The following is a 15,421-nucleotide window of genomic DNA, read 5'->3' as shown; positions in this document are numbered from 1 at the left end:
AATGCCTGTAGCGGGGCCGCCGTTCCACTGATAACGGCCACCTCTCTATCAGCTGCAGCCGCCATGCTCGCTCCAGGTACTCGCTATCAATAACGACGCTACTGTACCTACAACCGCTAACATACAAACTACACATAATGCACATCATACACGAACCAACAACAATCGTATCGGAGACTTCGGAGGCGCACGGTCAACAGGCTAATCCAGGTAGTCGATATGATTCGTCACCTGTCTCGCCTCTTCAGCCCTCGAAGATTGCCGCGACGCTGCTAAACCATTGACGTTCAACCCCAAACTCAGTCCTCAGCTTCAGCCTCAGCTTCCAACAGTTGGTGATACTCCTGGGGCAGCGCCTCTCTCAGCTTGGCCATCTGGCGCTTCATAGCGGCCATCTCGGCGACGATGTTGTCTCTGGTTGCCTCCGCCGTGCCCTCGTAAAACCTGACTTCACTTCTCGTCTTGCGCAGATCGGCTGAAAGCGTGGCCATCTGCGCCTCCATCTCCATCTTGTCTCTGGCCAGTGCGCGGTTGGCGCCCTCCAGCTCCTTCATCTGTTCCACCTGAGCATTGACGCGCTGCTCGATATCAGATGCTCGCTCCGGCCAAGATGGCGTCACCACCGAGACCACCGTTGGCTGGCTCTCCCTCTCGCGCGCTCGAGCCATGGCCGGATGCTGCTCGATTGCCGGCAATACAAAGATGGTGGACCGGTCCCCATGCTCTTTGAGACGCACAAATCGCGTCATGAGGTCGACAGGGACCAGGCCGCGGGAATAATACTCGCCTCCTCGATGCTCATTCCACATGCGCTCGCCACTGACTCCAGACTCCCACCATATCTTCTCCTTCTCGTCAATCTTCGATTCCGCCTTATCCATCAGGCGATGAAGCATTTCAAAGACATCGTCGCCGGCGTTGGCTAGAACAAAGCGGTCTTGAGCGTGGACCAGCTCACGGCCTTTGGCTCGTTCTTCGGGGCCAAGGCGGCTGAGCATCTGCATGGGCACGACGGCCTCGCCGGCGAGGAGATCCTTGCCCATCCCGTAGTTGATTTCGAGCTCATGCATACGCGCAATCAAGTGCTGGTGATGAAGCAGCCACTGTCCTAGTATGGTGTTTCTAGCGCTCTGCATTTGCTCATGATCCTCTTCATTCCCTGATGGGAGCAGCGAAAGGAGACCTCCTGTTGCGCCGTATTCGTGATCTAGAAGTTCGAGACAGGCATTCGCATGCATTACCAGATTATGGTGGCTGCTGTACGGTCGGCGTGTGCTTTTGCCGTCATCCAAAGGCTCAAAGTCTCGTGCAACTTTGAGAGGGCAGTGGCACTCAATTCCCATCTCCTCATCTTCGTCTTCAATCTGGTTTGCTAGGACCCATAGAGGCAAATGATGGCTTTCGTCATCGTTTGTGTAGGGTTTGTCGAGATTTGTTAACCAGTCAAACGCCTCATCCTTCTCAAAAGCTAGCTGTCGTTTGTTCCCTCCATCAATGACTCCAAATGTGTTGCTGACGCATATCTTCTTGATGAGATTCGTGAGAGCTTGAGCATGCTGCTTCAAAGCCAGCAGCGTTGGTGGTCTTCCCGAGGACAGATACGAACAGTTGACGTGCCTTAGACACTGTAAATCTGCTTCGGTACATATGCCAAACTCTGGGTTAGTCCATTCGCATGCCCACGCCGTCGAGTACTCTGTCGCCGGAACAGAATAAGGCGCGCCGTCTACCGAGGTGTTTGCGGGGCCCGATCCATAAGACGAGTCGTCTTTGAGGTCGTTCATGATGATCGCCGTCTAAGGTGCTTCAGAATGTATGTTTGGGGGAAATCGCAAAGCCAAAATTGAACAGTTGAACATGGATGGTAATCTTCAATGGGCCTTTGGGCGAAACGCCGCTTTTTGTTTCGTTCTCAGCTCTATGAAGCTGGCCAAGGTGAAAAGCCTGCATGTTACTTGTAAACAGTATCAAAGAGGATCACCGACTGCTTTACGCCTCTAGCACGAGATATTATTAGATGCGTAGGCAACAAAGACTGGTTTCGGGCCTCCAACCCGACCACACATGTCTTCTTTGTTTCCCTTGTACTCCAATAATTAGGGACCGAAGTGCCTCATCTCAGCAAAGGCTGATTCACAATAGTCGGAAAAATTACGCCGAAATTTCCGCATAATACTCTGCTATTCTATTTAACATTCTCTACCTACCTATAGGTTGAATTATATCAAGAGGCTTTGCGGTACCGATATCCAGCGACAAACGAAATACATACATACACTTGGTAACTTCACTGCCTCCGAATCAAACATCGTTTAGCCTTTGGCTCAGTAAAGAAAAACACTTTCGGCACCATGTCCCCGTCATTCATCCCCTCCAGAGATGACACTTTGGCTTCCGGAAACGTCAGGAAAAAGCGTGCAGCTGCATAGCGCAGTTCCATCCGTGCCAGATGAAGCCCAATACAAACTATAACCGAGTCAGCGCGCACAAAACAGCTTGTTGAAAGACAAAGAAACTTACTCCGTGCTCCGCTTCCAAAGGGCATGAAGGAATCTTTCATTTCCTTTGTTGGCATATCCCATCGTGAAGGATCAAAGACGTCGGGGTTAGGAAAGACATCGGGATTGCGATGCATGCTGTACGCCTGTGCGCAAACGGTTGTGCCGCCAGGAAGCCAGTATCCAGCGATGTTGTCGCCGCTCTCGGGCACCCAGCGAGGCAGCGCGGACTGGATGCCAGAGTAGAGACGCATGGTCTCGTCGATCACTGCGTTCAAGTAGCTCATGTCACGAAGATCTGCAATGGTGAAGTTGTCTGGGAGCGCTCGGAGCTCTGCCAAAAGAACGGCCTTGACTTTGGGATCGCGACAGACACACCAGACTAGGTAAGTGAGGGTGACTGCGGTGGAATCACTGCCAGCAACAATGTAGGCTGATACGTTGCTTCTGAGCTCTACCGGACTGAGGCCTTCTCCCTTGTCTTGGTCTTGGAAAACTTTGGTGAAGAGCGTCCATTTAACACTGGTTGGGTCAGAGTCCAACAGGTTCCTGTAGCGAGTAATCGACTCGTCCGCATAACGAATCATGTTTTTTGTGCCTCGAAGGGGACGTCTGAAATAAGAGATGGGCAGATATTTTGCCATCGCGATAAGTGTCGGAAAAGCGGAGCGAACAGCACCGAGGTAGCCCAGTTCTGCCAAGTCTTTCGTGTAATCGCTGTGTTCACCGATTTCCAGGGTTCGAAACGAATCTCCAAAGGAAAGCTCCCCAATGACATCTGTCGCCATGAATAAAAACCACTTGATCACATCCGCGGCTCCTCTTCTTTCCATCTCCTCCCCAACTCTTTTGATCATCAGATCAATCGTCCTTTGGACCTGGGGTGCAACAGCCGCCAGCGAGGTTTCGGACATTGAACCTGAGAGAAGCCTTCGTAGGCGGCGGTGCAGCTCGGTGCGGTTGGTGTTGAAGACATTTTCGCTTGCGACGGATAGATCTTTGTACCAGGAGGTCTTGCGGAAGGTCTCTCTGGTGTTGTAAATCTTCTTGACGGCTTCGATGTTGGTTACGGCGACTTCGTTGGGGCCGAGACGAACGACGGCACCTGTCATGATACACTTCATGTTAGCAGTTTCCACCATAACAACACAGTTTTGTGGTGAATACGTGCCATATTTTTGATGCAGGCTATGCTGGTAACTTGCTCGATTGCCTCTCAGCCAGTGAAACTTGATCACAACTGAAGTCCATTTGGTGTACCAAGGGCCGGGGACTTTGGACAGTGGGTCTCGAAGGACATAAAAGATCAGCTTGTACGAGTTAGCAATGTCAAACGGTCTGCACAAACAAAAGACAACGGGAATTCACATAAGCCAGCGCTGCCACTGCAACAGCCCCAACGAGATAAATGCGAGCAACAACAATATCGAGTAGGTCATTCATTGCAGTAAAATGCAGACGGTTGTTATTTCACAGGCTGCACTTGGAAAACATCGAAAGCAAAGTGCATCTTTATATACCTATCTCGAGACAGCTTACGCCAAGGAGTTCATCATCACCGAGTTTCGACCACCGTCTTCCAAGCCTCAGCGGGATCAACATCAAGTTTAAGCGACATTCACTCCGGCATCGATACATCCAGCTATCGCTTCACTTCATCGCTCCTGATATCCCACACGACACAGCATAAGGGAAGCACATACTACGTGATTAACTCGATTAGTTCGCTCTTGTAGCTATCCGATGCGCCGATAAAATAGGGGCGGCAACTATATTCCCAGTCTTATGCAAGGCGCCGTTTCTCAGCCTCCGGGACCCATCTTTGGGACATCCCTGTAGAGTAGCATTCGCTATTTTCGGCCGGAGACCGACCATGAGCGAGGCGTCAGCAATTGTAGCTAGGAACAGAGAATTGCTGTGATGCGTGTTGTAGGGCTGTAAAGGAGTACTCGCCTTTCGCTTCGAGCGGCTTCCGTCTTCGGTTCCGCCTCATATGCGCGCCATTCCGAAATGTATATCCCAGAAGTAAAGAGATATCAGACTTGTGCAGATAGTTCAAATCCATATCGGGTAGCAGCAGGATTTTGCGGGGTGGCTATCTTCTCTTTGTGGAACTCCTGCATTAACGTCTTGGGGCTACAGTTAGCTCTATGGATGACCAAGCTCGAGTGTCGTTGGTAATGGTTGAAAACCTGGGAAATGGATGCTTATGGCGCGAATCCTGAGAAATCTACGAAGCCAAACAATGTAGTCGTCTGGGGAATTGGTCAATGCTGCTCTTAAGAATCGCCATCTCCGTGGCTAACTTGACGCTAGGCTAGCTGACAAGATTAACGAGTTTGACGAGATTGGCGGCCGAATTGCGCGAGTTCGTGCCACAGCCAGCAAACCTTCAATCCTATTCTCTCTATAACCGCGGCAATTGGTAAGAGATCTATGTATATCGAAGAAAAGAAGCCCAGCATTCCCGAGGTGCAAATCCAAGAATGGAATAGTGCAGTGGGTGTAAATTGAATAGGATGGCAGTGAATGAGGTTGATGAAACGTTGAAACGGCATTTGATCCGAACCATGATGCCTCCAGACGAGGCAGGCTGCATGACACTACTGCACACCATATGTACTTACAGAGTACTCAGAAAAGACGGTGACACCATATGCAGCTATATAATGCTGGGCGACGCGCCGAAGCCAGAGAGTGGACAGGTTACTGTACAGTCAATTGCGCAGCAGCAAGTTTTTGGAGATGAAGTTACTGTTTCTATTTTCATCAGATGTTCCAAATATCTTGTATGGAGAAGCAATGTCGGCCATCTGAGGGGCATTGAATGTTGCGCCGTAGCTCTAGGGGGTTACATGAATAAGGTATCATTATATAATTGCCGATATGTCAGGTATCTTCGTGTAAGGCATAAATATATAGACTTGAATTGAACCAAAACAAATGTTATTTGTTAAATGAAAATGTCAGATCTCTACAGCTGGCTTTGATTAGCTTCATGTTGCTACCTCATTTTGTACTGCGCGATGCTAGCTTGGTGTGAGTCGCGATGCCGATATATACAGAGGAAAGGTGAGGAGAGGACGGACGAGCAGGGGCCGCAAAAGGAAAAATAAATACAAAATAGGTCTGCCAACATGAAATGATAAAGCTTTCTATCTTTAGAAGCCGTAAGAGCTACCAAAGTAGTAGCAGTAACAGCGGTAGCAGAAGTTGTGGCGCCAACAGAAGAAGAGAAAAGTATAGATGCTTCGGGTGTTATTATTACTTACCTGAATGCCTTTCAAATAAGAGTAATAGACTTGTGTGTTTTCTTGTTTTTGTTTGTCGCTTTAGAGATATCTAAGCTCAAAGCTTGGTAAACATCCCCGACCATATACTGTTAGAAGCAAAGACAGATCATACAACTTCGATCTCATCTCATCACATAGTATGTGATATCCAATGACTTTTCGTGTGCAAACCATCTATTGCTTCTGAGAGCTTTGTGCGGGCCTTTTAATTTAGCTAAGTAGCTTGAAAATTCTGTGCACCGTTGGCACTGCTAATATGAGCATGGAGAGCTGAGAAACGGATTTCGAAAGGTACATGCGTTTCAGAGAGCACCTGCTCACCTCGCTCCCAGGTGCAGCCGCCTGGCAATAATTCACTGCCCTCCACCAGGTACTTAAATAGAAGACCGGATCAAATTATTCTTCTCACCTCTTTACTCTATCACTTCTCATTATCTTCTGTCCAGTCACTCGCCTTTTCTTTCATCCCTTCACTTGATGATGGCTACGATCATCTAGAGGTTTACAATATCCTATTCAATTTTTTCCATCTCCAAAAGTGATTTGATTCGCTCATTAAGCTGCAAGCTTGACCTGATTCACTGTATCTACTTCCGCACATTCATCTTCCACAATATCACGAGAAGATTTCGACTAACCATGGCATAGATATCGCTCAAATGGCTTCCGATATGGAGATGACGCCAGCGTCTTCTCAGCCACTACCGCTAGAAATCGAACAGCTCACTCATCAACTACCCTCGCCCTGCGAATCGCCCGAGCCTATTGCTGACTGCTTAGAGAATATTGCTTCAAGCAATAGCAAAGCCGACAAAGTGGAATTGAATAGCGATCTAAATATTATTAGCGAGGATCATGATCTCCCAGATCCGCTACTTCAATTGATTGCTCCCGCCCAGGAGGAGCTCGCAATGGAGACGTCTCTTTTTGTGGAGGACAATGAGAATACCATGGAAGATGCCCAAATCACGGACAACAGTGTCGAAGAAGCGATGAATGAGTCTACGGATGGTATCCATGACATAAACGATAATCGCATTTTGGAGGATGGCCATGCAGTTGAGGGTGGCCATACCATGGAAGAGGAGCGTCTATATGCGCTTGCAGCTGAGATGAACGACGACGAGGACACTCTACCAACGCTAGACAATATTTATGAGCAAGAGATGGCCAATATCCATCTACAGAAACCTGAAGAACTTGGGGGAGATGTCATGGATGTCGCTGAAGACGATGAAGCCTCTGAGTACGAGGACGACAGCTGCGCTTCTTCTGGAAATGAGTGCGAGCATGAAGCTCCGCAGTCAAACCGCACGTCAGCTTTAGCAGAAAAGAGTACAAAACCTCGACGAAAGCTTGCACATACTGCAAGAGAATACGTTGCTCGCCTTCACGAGCAGGAAGACCAAAAGCATGCCCGGAAAATGAAGCAAGGCGAAGGGAAAAAACAAAGCGCGAAACGTTTGCGCAAGCGCAAGCTCGCTGCAAGCGATTCTGGACCCTCAAAGGCTATAAAGACAGCAAATGGCAATAGCTATCTTTTGGCTGACGGCTCCTCTTCATCCTCTACCGGTCGTCCGCTACTTCCCGCGGAGTCTATTAAGGCCAAAACTCATACAGATCAAATGGCTCAACTCAAAGCTAGTATACCACAGAACTGTGATACTAGACGCAAAAACACACAAAAGCAGGATCTTGATGAGGCTGTCAAAATCTTTGGCTATAAAAAGATCGAAGCTGATGACGGTGATTGGAGACTGAAAGGTATGAAGACAGCAATGCGCTGCCATCAAATTACAGCCGTGGCCTGGATGATTAAGAGGGAGTTGGCACGGATGCAACCTTTCGGTGGACTTTTGGCGGATGCCATGGGTATGGGCAAGACAATCATGAGTCTTGCCTGTATCCTTGGAAACCCACCCGACGATGAGCATATCGCCAAATATTGCAAGGCGACTCTTGTAGTCGTGCCGAGCAAAGCAGTCGCCCAACAGTGGGAAGCAGAAGCGCGTGTAAGGATATTGAAGCTATCTTGCCAGTAAAAATATTCAGCTGATTGGGTATATAGAGACACTACAACGAGCCACACAGCCTTAGGGCTTTCATCTACGACCGGCAGTGCGAAGATTTACACCAGCGGTGCACACAAAGCCTCATTGTGTGAGTCTCATTTGTGTCGGATTGCGTGGCCTCGACATCTAACACAGAACAGGATTGCCACCTACAAGGAAGTGATGATGCAGTACCCGGACAATACAGTTATTAGACAACTCGCTGAGAAGTACGACACCGATGATATATCTTACCATCGTGCACTCGACGAGATCGTGGGTATTTTGTTTCGCATCAACTGGTACAGGGTTATTCTGGATGAAGCACATGCAATCAAAAACGCTGAAAGCCGCAGTATGTTTCCATTCGTCGCGATTCTGGAGGTTACTAATTCTTCTCTTTTTACACCGTTAGCATCTAAAGCCTGTTGTGCGCTCTATTCAAAGTATCGATGGGCCTTATCTGGTACACCCCTTTCCAACAGCTCTTATGGTATGTGTACCGATTTGGATCCTCGCATTGAAACGCAGCTTACCAACAATTGCAGAGATGTATCCTTACATGAAGTTCACCCAATGTGAATGGACGGCAACCCAGAAAGACTTTCGCGCCATGTTCTTCATAAAGGTATATTGGAATTTCACATAATAGTTACAGAGAGTGGGGCTGACGATTACAGACTGAACCAAATGCGCAATTCGAGGCATTGACCAGCCTCATTATGTACCGACGGTGAGCTTCGTTTTTAGTATGGCATCGCATGTACACAATAGCTAACGAAGATCTAGTACAATGGATGATTCATTTTTTGGAAGGCAAATCATTAGCCTCCCCGATCGCAACGAGGTTGATCTCTGGATACCTATGTCGGCAGAAGAACACTTCGTGGTCAGGTGAGTTGAAATCTGAAGCACACTCTTTATTCCCGACGCTATATTCAAGTTCAACTGCTCATGTTAGTTTTTTTGAGTGCCGTGAACGATCATTATAAAAAATTACGGGCCAGAATAGAATCGGGCACGCTTGGAGAGGGAGACTTGAAAGATATCAACGATGCGGAAGGTGAAGATGCCACGAAAGAGCAGCGAAACAACGAAAACCGCCGCCGAAAATCTGCACCCAAGGAGCGCTCGCCACGAAAGGCATCGTATTTGCTGACACATGCCAGTCAAGTGAGGTCACGTCAATCAACATCCCATGTTTTCTGCATTGAGCGACTTCTTCGCCAAAATTTCTGTGTAGAAGAGCTGGGTGAATTAAAGGAGAACCTTGGGAAAATCGACAAGATGCAAACAATTTTGGAGCAAATGCAGCTCGATATGAAAGCAGACGACGAGATTGCAAAGTATCGCAAAGGGCTAGAGATACTGCAAGAAAGAGAAGAAACATATTTTGGCAAGTTCTTCGATATGGAGCCACTCTTGAATCTCCTTGCAGCGGAGTGCAGTACGAGGGACGTTACTTGTCTCCTCTGTAATACAGAAAAACCGCCAGTGGATCCAATATTCTCATATTTGGTAAGTCATCAAAAAAATATTGATATCCCACGCTGACAACGGAGTAAGTGCCCACATGCTTTCTGTTCGGGGTGCCTAGTCAAGGCTTTTGTAGACGCCGAGCGTGACGGTAAAAGGGTGGTAAGCGCAACATTTGATCTTCTAAATTATATTCAGCCATGACTAATAACTTATTCTAGGACTGTCCCTATAAAGATTGCAACCAGAAGCTCGGTTCAGGACCTGATATAAAAACTATACAAAAAATATTGAAACAGTCGCAAGAGAAGAATAGCGGCTATAGCGAGCCTGCAAAGGACAGCCTGAATGCTTCTGTGCACCATGATGACGAGCGAAACGGTTTCTTCGTCGCCAGTACATTTCGTGGAGATATCCCGATACTTCCAAGCACAAAGCTCACAGCAACTATGGCGGTTGTTCTGACATGGATGGATGAAGCGCCTGACGACAAGATTCTCAGTAAGTTTGCAGAGCTGAGAGGTTTCTTTGGTACTATTAATACTAATTCATATCCCTCTCCTTTCTCTTTCACAGTTTTCACCCAGTTTATTGGTACAGCAAAGATGCTGGGACTCATGCTGCGGACTCTAAACATTGGATTCGTGTATTATTACGGCGGACTCGCATCGGCACAGAAGGCTAGAGCCTTGGAGACGATTAAGACTAGAAACGAGATAAAAGTGATGGTGAGCTTGGTTCGGTGTTACCCGCGGCCGTCCTCTGCGATTGGGAATCAACCAATTCTAACTAAGATTCTCTTCTTATACAGGTTTCCACTCTCAAGAGCGGCGGCCAGTCGCTGAATCTCACAGCTGCTAATCGAGTGATTATCATCGATCCATGGTGGAACAAGACGGCTGAGCAGCAAGCCTTCGGTCGAGTGGTCAGAATTGGGCAACAGAAAGTGACTCATCTTGTGAACATCAAGACCAAAGAGCCCATCGACAAACGCATCTACGATCTCCAGACGAAGAAAGCCAGAGATGTGGATCGTACTCTACAGGACGACGGCCATACGCCTCAAATTACGAGCGAAGCTGTGCTCAGAGAAACTTTTTTGCGCGTCAAAGAAGAAAAGGAAAAGAAGTTGGCTGCTAAAGCAAAGAGGGAGGCGGCGAAGAATGCGAAGAGGCAGAATGCGTGAGACGGGCGCAGTCAAAAAAGTTATCTGTGCTTTTCGATTTATTTCATTATTAATTTTTCTGCATTTATGGGAATTAGGACAATCGCCAATACGGAATTTGAGATGCGTCAGGATATGGGGCCGATGATGCGACTTTTATGGCGCTATTTGGTGATATTTATTTACTTCACTATTTGATACCCGGCCTGGATTTGGGTATTTGGAGATTTGGGATATTACGGTTATTTTCTTCTTCTACAGTCTATATGGAGAGACTATGGGAATGATTGCTTACGGCTGGATTGCCAAATTTGCTGGGTCGGTTACTAAGGATGATCTCTTCTATCAATATTGCTTTACTTTATTTCGTTATTCAAAATTGCTTTATTTCTTCTCAGTCTAGGTGTGCCCCAGTGATTTTTCCAATCATGCTACTCAAACTTTGAGGTGACGTAACAATAGTACTCTGCATGTCAATTTTACTTTATTTGTTATTTCTAGCGAGAGACACCGTTTATAGGCGCCTCAGGATATCGTCAACGACCTCATCAGTGGTGGCCTTTCCACCCAAGTCAGGGCTCAGCAGCTTGCCCTCCTCCAGGTTGGCATCAACAGCAGCGTAAATCTTGGCAGCAGCCTCGGGCTCCTCGAGGAACTCGAGCATCAGGGCGGCGCTTCGCAGGGTGGCAATGGGGTTGGCAATGTTCTTGCCCTGTATGTCGGGAGCGCTGCCGTGGCAAGGCTCGCCAATGGCGAAGCCCTCACCAACATTGGCGCTGGGAACGAGGCCGAGACTGCCAACGAGGGCGGCAGCACCGTCGGAGAGGATATCGCCGTACAGGTTGGGGGCAACAATGACGTCGTAGTCTTCGGGTTGGCGGAACAGCTTGTAGACCATGGAGTCGACGATTTGCTCTTCGATGGCGACGGAGGCGTACTTGGGGTCGGACAGGGCCTGCTTGGAGGCGGTGCGGAACAGGCCGTCGGTCTGCGACAGCACGTTGGACTTGTGGGTGATTGTGACGAGGGGCCTGCTGTGGATGCTGGGGGCGCTCTCGCGGATCTTCTGGCGGCGCAGCGCAATGTCGCCGGCCATGGCGGCAATGCGAAACGAGGCCTTTTCGGAGATGCGCTTGATGGCCTCGGCGACCTTGCCCTCGGGCGTGTCGCGCGTCGTCTCCTGCTTGACGTACAGGTCCTCGGTGTTCTCGCGCACAATGACCATGTCGATGGGCTTGGCGGCGTTCAGGACCGTCTTGACGGGGCGCACGTTTGCGTAGAGGTCGAGGCGCTTGCGCAGGGCGACGATGGGCGACGAGTAGCCCTTGACGGCGTGCGTGGGCGAGCTGACGGCGCCAAAGAGCGCGCCCTGGCACTCGTTGCGCAGCACATCGACGGTGGAGTCGGGCAGGGCCGAGCCCGTCTGCTCAAAGGATTCGAAGCCGGCCTTGAGGTCGACAAAGTCGAACTTGAGCTTGAGCGACGCGGGGAGCGCTTCGAGGATGCGGCGGCCGGCGGGGATGACTTCCTTGCCGATGCCGTCACCGGGGATGAGGCCTGCGAGGGATTAGCCAGCTGTACTTTGGGGAGGAGAAGTAGATGATGGTGATGTTTTGAATGGGGGAGGAACAGCGAATGCGTACCGATTCTGAGCGTGCGAATTGACATGGCGGGCGCAGTCAATTGGATCTTTTCTCGTCTTGTTTGGCTGGCTTCGAGTACAAGAAGACGAGACTTTTTTTTTTCCTGCGATTTTGTCTGTCGAGATCCGAAGATCGGCGGGTTTATCCGGTAGCTATAGCTCCATGGTGGGGCATGGAGGGGTGGTGCAATTGAGCTGAAAGCTGAGAGAAGCCATGGATGAATAATGTGTAGATTGATGGTTGAGTGGATTGAATTACTGGAGAGATTCTGCAGCTTTGAACTGAGATATTTTTATTGTTCGCGAATCATTGACGTCGTGATCTTTGTCTTGCTTGGCACATGTGAATAAGACGGCCGGTAGCTATGACGTAGTGACTCATACAGAATATTTCCAGTCGCTTTCCATACAACTGCACATTTTCTTTACACATTTCTGGCCGCAAGGAAAAATCATCTTGACTCCATATATTGTGCACATGTAATAAGCATCTTGTTGGAGCCGTGTTTCTTTTGACAGATACCAGATCCAGAATATTCTTCTCAATGGCATCGCGCACACAAAGCGAGCTGTCATAGGTCACTGCTCCCACTTGTAAGTCACCATACAAACGCAGGGATGCTAGAGGGATCAAAATATGAATCGAGATCATCCGCAATAAAAAACTACTCATGCTACTCATGCTACACTCAAATATACTTGGCAGTTGTGTATTTATTGCATGGACTGGCTGCTTGTTGAGCTATAGCTGGGATGTTGGATAAAGGTGCTGCACGACTTTTCCCTTCATGAGGCATTACGGATGACAAAAACTCCTCAATCTTCACCAAACAGCTGGCATATCCTCGCCTCTCATCTCACACCACCACCTCGCCTGTTGATACATCTCCCCCCTCTGCGCCCTCCGTCAACATCCACCACTTCTTCAAAAACCACGGCCGCACTTCCCAGCTTCGAATGTCCCACGGAGCTCCAGAATGGCCAGTCCCAGCCCCTGCGCTGGACCCCCAGCATATGACCCCATCACTCTGCAAATCGTGACAGAGCTCTGGCATGTTGATTATAGGAGGCTGAGCTTGAATCACCGCTATTAATCTGTCGCGAAAGGCTCGAAATGGGAGAGTGTCTATATAAGGGTGATGGCGATGTGTGAGTTGGTTCTGGGTGGGTTTCAAGTGCTCTTTAATGTGGTCGAGCGTGGGCTCTTGAGTGGCATGCTTTGATGCATCTGATGCTCCTCTGCTGATGCAAAAATAGGATTCGGTATCATGTGAAAAAATCTCGGATGCCGTTATGCCAAGCATAGAAGCGTTGTGTAAAACAGCTGCTACAAATGACATTTGCGTGAGGCGAATTGTGTTGGTATGAAGGTCGGGGAGTTGTACTAATTCTTCGTTAGTTTAAGAAAATCCTAGCATCCGAGGCATCAATAGCTCAGACTTACAATATGCACGCTGTTGTAATGAGCTCTCAGTCACTCTCATGCTTCCTGCTGTGCTGGATGGCCTGCCCTCCAGCGACTGAAGGCCCAGCCTTAGCACGTCTCTTAGAGTAACCTTGTGTTTCCGTATATCCCTAAGCAGACCTCTACTTAGGGTAACATCGTCTTGCAAGAGAAACTGTGCAAGTAAACTATCCGCATCGCCGTCATTATGTGAGTCGCCGTTTGGCGCGCCGTCACCGTGTGCTTGCCCATAGCTGTGCTGTACATTGAATGAACCGAGGCTGCTCTCTGGGGTGATGGCATTTGAGCCGGCAATAGATGTGGGCCTATTTTCAGACGCTGAGAAGAATTCCTCCTGAAATGGTTTGCTGGGATTTTGAACATTATTCCCCTGGAAGTTACTGCTCGGTATGTATTCGCCGTATATTGGGACGGGTCCACCGGCTAGGCGACTTGAAGGAGCTGCATCAAGGCTTGGGTCGCAGCTTACAAGATCATTTATGCCAATTTCGGGGATTGGGAGACTATGATGTTGCAATAACTCTGGTAGCCCCATGATTGGCGAATCTATGCCAAGCATACCAGCTACATCTTGGCCAACAGCGGACGTTGGGGTGGAGAAGGCTGCTTCATCCTGAGAAACAGTCGTATGGGACTTGGCATATAACTCTAGAGCCTGCAGTCGTCTCTTCTGCTTTTCTCCTGCGTGTCTCAACTTATTAGCGGAATTGTTTCAGCTTGTGTAGCGTCATCAGTATGGATCTGGTACTAACGATAAGTCTTTTGTGCCGCGCGATTCTGAATACGCCTCCTCTCGGATGTCTTCAAAATTTGTGGCTTCGTTCTTTGTGATTTGGAGCTTCTGTGCTGTTCCAGAGCCTGCTCAATGTCACTCTGATCAACTTGCTGCTCCTCGGTTGCCTTTTCCGCATCTGTCGTTGTAGCGCCAACATGCTCCATGGTCCAGGATATGCAGATATCGTCATCAACTTGCAACATGCCAAGAAGCTACGCGGATGTTTGATGATGGCAGCTAAATCCTTCGTGTGAAACCAACTGGACAGCAACAGCAGCTCAAATGCGCTTCGTAGAAGTTGATGTGGTGAGCAGACCGTTCTTAAAGAATGATGAGGTGAGCGTCTCTCTCCAGAAAATCCACTTTTTGATCGAATAAGCAAAGATGAATGATTCTTCCACTAATCGAGATGGCGCCAACTAGGTCAAAGGCGAAATTAAAGTACTAAGAAATCCGAAACTCAATTCATAAGGGAAGCTTATAATAACAAGATTGACAGACTGCATGTAGTAACGCCTACTATAAATTCTGTTTAGAACTCCGCTACATATACCAGCGGAGTTTGGACCGTCCGTCTATCTCCGTGAATGGCCGTGAGCCATCATCGAAATATGTCCATTTTTAGTCTGACAGAGAGCCATTAGCCACATAGAGAACTGGGAAGAGAGGCTTATGCCTGCTTTAGACTTGTGGCATATTGCTCCAAGTGGAAATAAGATTCGGGTCTATTCGCTACTTTCCGAGATCTACAGGGACCAGGTAATTCAGCCACATTGGTAAGCATCGTGTAAGTGACTGGCCTTGAGCCAGTTGGTAGTTTCACAGATTTAACATGCGGCTCAGAGAGATGTAGCAAAATTATATACTATTGGCTTCGTCTTGAAGAATAGATTGGCATTATACACACTAGTAGTATGAGTTATTCTATACATTTGCAACCGAAGGAAGGTGTCGGTAGAATAGGGACCGCAAAATGGAAATGCAGACACACAAGTTTAAACAAAAACACTATTTTATAAAAGGAAAGGTCATCCAGCACCCCAGCTCTAATATTTA

General features: G+C 48.4%; 5 protein-coding genes across 5 annotated transcripts; 1 reads left to right on the top strand and 4 right to left on the bottom strand.

Moving 5' to 3' along the window:
• Window positions 1-299: 299 nt before the first annotated feature.
• On the bottom strand, window positions 300-1,784 carry TrAtP1_013060 (uncharacterized protein; the record flags this gene model as incomplete). Its single annotated transcript, XM_014088713.2, has 1 exon — window positions 300-1,784. One exon carries the CDS (start codon window positions 1,782-1,784, stop codon window positions 300-302), a length of 1,485 nt encoding a protein of 494 aa, XP_013944188.2.
• Window positions 1,785-2,287: 503 nt separating this feature from the next.
• On the bottom strand, window positions 2,288-3,941 carry TrAtP1_013059 (uncharacterized protein; the record flags this gene model as incomplete). Its single annotated transcript, XM_066115774.1, has 3 exons — window positions 2,288-2,466; window positions 2,521-3,808; window positions 3,867-3,941. 3 exons carry the CDS (start codon window positions 3,939-3,941, stop codon window positions 2,288-2,290), a joined length of 1,542 nt encoding a protein of 513 aa, XP_065971874.1.
• Window positions 3,942-6,450: 2,509 nt separating this feature from the next.
• On the top strand, window positions 6,451-10,504 carry TrAtP1_013058 (uncharacterized protein; the record flags this gene model as incomplete). The annotated part of the gene is made up of 12 exons (XM_066115773.1): window positions 6,451-7,803; window positions 7,860-7,951; window positions 8,004-8,197; window positions 8,258-8,335; window positions 8,391-8,470; window positions 8,523-8,575; window positions 8,632-8,736; window positions 8,814-9,360; window positions 9,409-9,480; window positions 9,540-9,819; window positions 9,895-10,046; window positions 10,130-10,504. The coding sequence occupies 12 exons, from the start codon at window positions 6,451-6,453 to the stop codon at window positions 10,502-10,504; spliced, it is 3,381 nt and encodes a 1,126-aa protein (XP_065971873.1).
• Window positions 10,505-10,769: 265 nt separating this feature from the next.
• Window positions 10,770-12,302, bottom strand: TrAtP1_013057 (uncharacterized protein). Its single transcript, XM_014088710.2, has 2 exons — window positions 12,127-12,302; window positions 10,770-12,040 (listed from the first exon to the last, which is right to left on the bottom strand). The coding sequence occupies exons 1-2, from the start codon at window positions 12,149-12,151 to the stop codon at window positions 10,998-11,000; spliced, it is 1,068 nt and encodes a 355-aa protein (XP_013944185.2). The 5' UTR covers window positions 12,152-12,302; the 3' UTR covers window positions 10,770-10,997.
• A 251-nt stretch (window positions 12,303-12,553) lies between these two features.
• Window positions 12,554-14,529, bottom strand: TrAtP1_013056 (uncharacterized protein; the record flags this gene model as incomplete). The annotated part of the gene is made up of 3 exons (XM_014088709.2): window positions 12,554-13,509; window positions 13,570-14,271; window positions 14,343-14,529. The coding sequence occupies 3 exons, from the start codon at window positions 14,527-14,529 to the stop codon at window positions 12,983-12,985; spliced, it is 1,416 nt and encodes a 471-aa protein (XP_013944184.2). The 3' UTR covers window positions 12,554-12,982.
• Window positions 14,530-15,421: the final 892 nt, after the last annotated feature.

The sequence above is a fragment of the Trichoderma atroviride genome, chromosome 7 (genome assembly GCF_020647795.1).
Source record: "Trichoderma atroviride chromosome 7, complete sequence".
NCBI classification, from domain to species: domain Eukaryota; kingdom Fungi; phylum Ascomycota; class Sordariomycetes; order Hypocreales; family Hypocreaceae; genus Trichoderma; species Trichoderma atroviride.
The sequence above is the reverse complement of the archived record's forward strand: the minus strand, read 5'-3'. Positions and strand labels throughout refer to the sequence as shown.

What these genes read in the sequence shown, in the direction of transcription:
- TrAtP1_013057 (XM_014088710.2), bottom strand. Translation starts at nt 12,151, where the DNA reads ATGTCAATTCGCACGCTCAGAATCG. An exon ending in AATTCGCACGCTCAGAATCG is followed by an intron (nt 12,041 to 12,126) that starts GTACGCATTCGC and finishes AATCCCTCGCAG; the next exon opens with GCCTCATCCCCGGTGACGGC.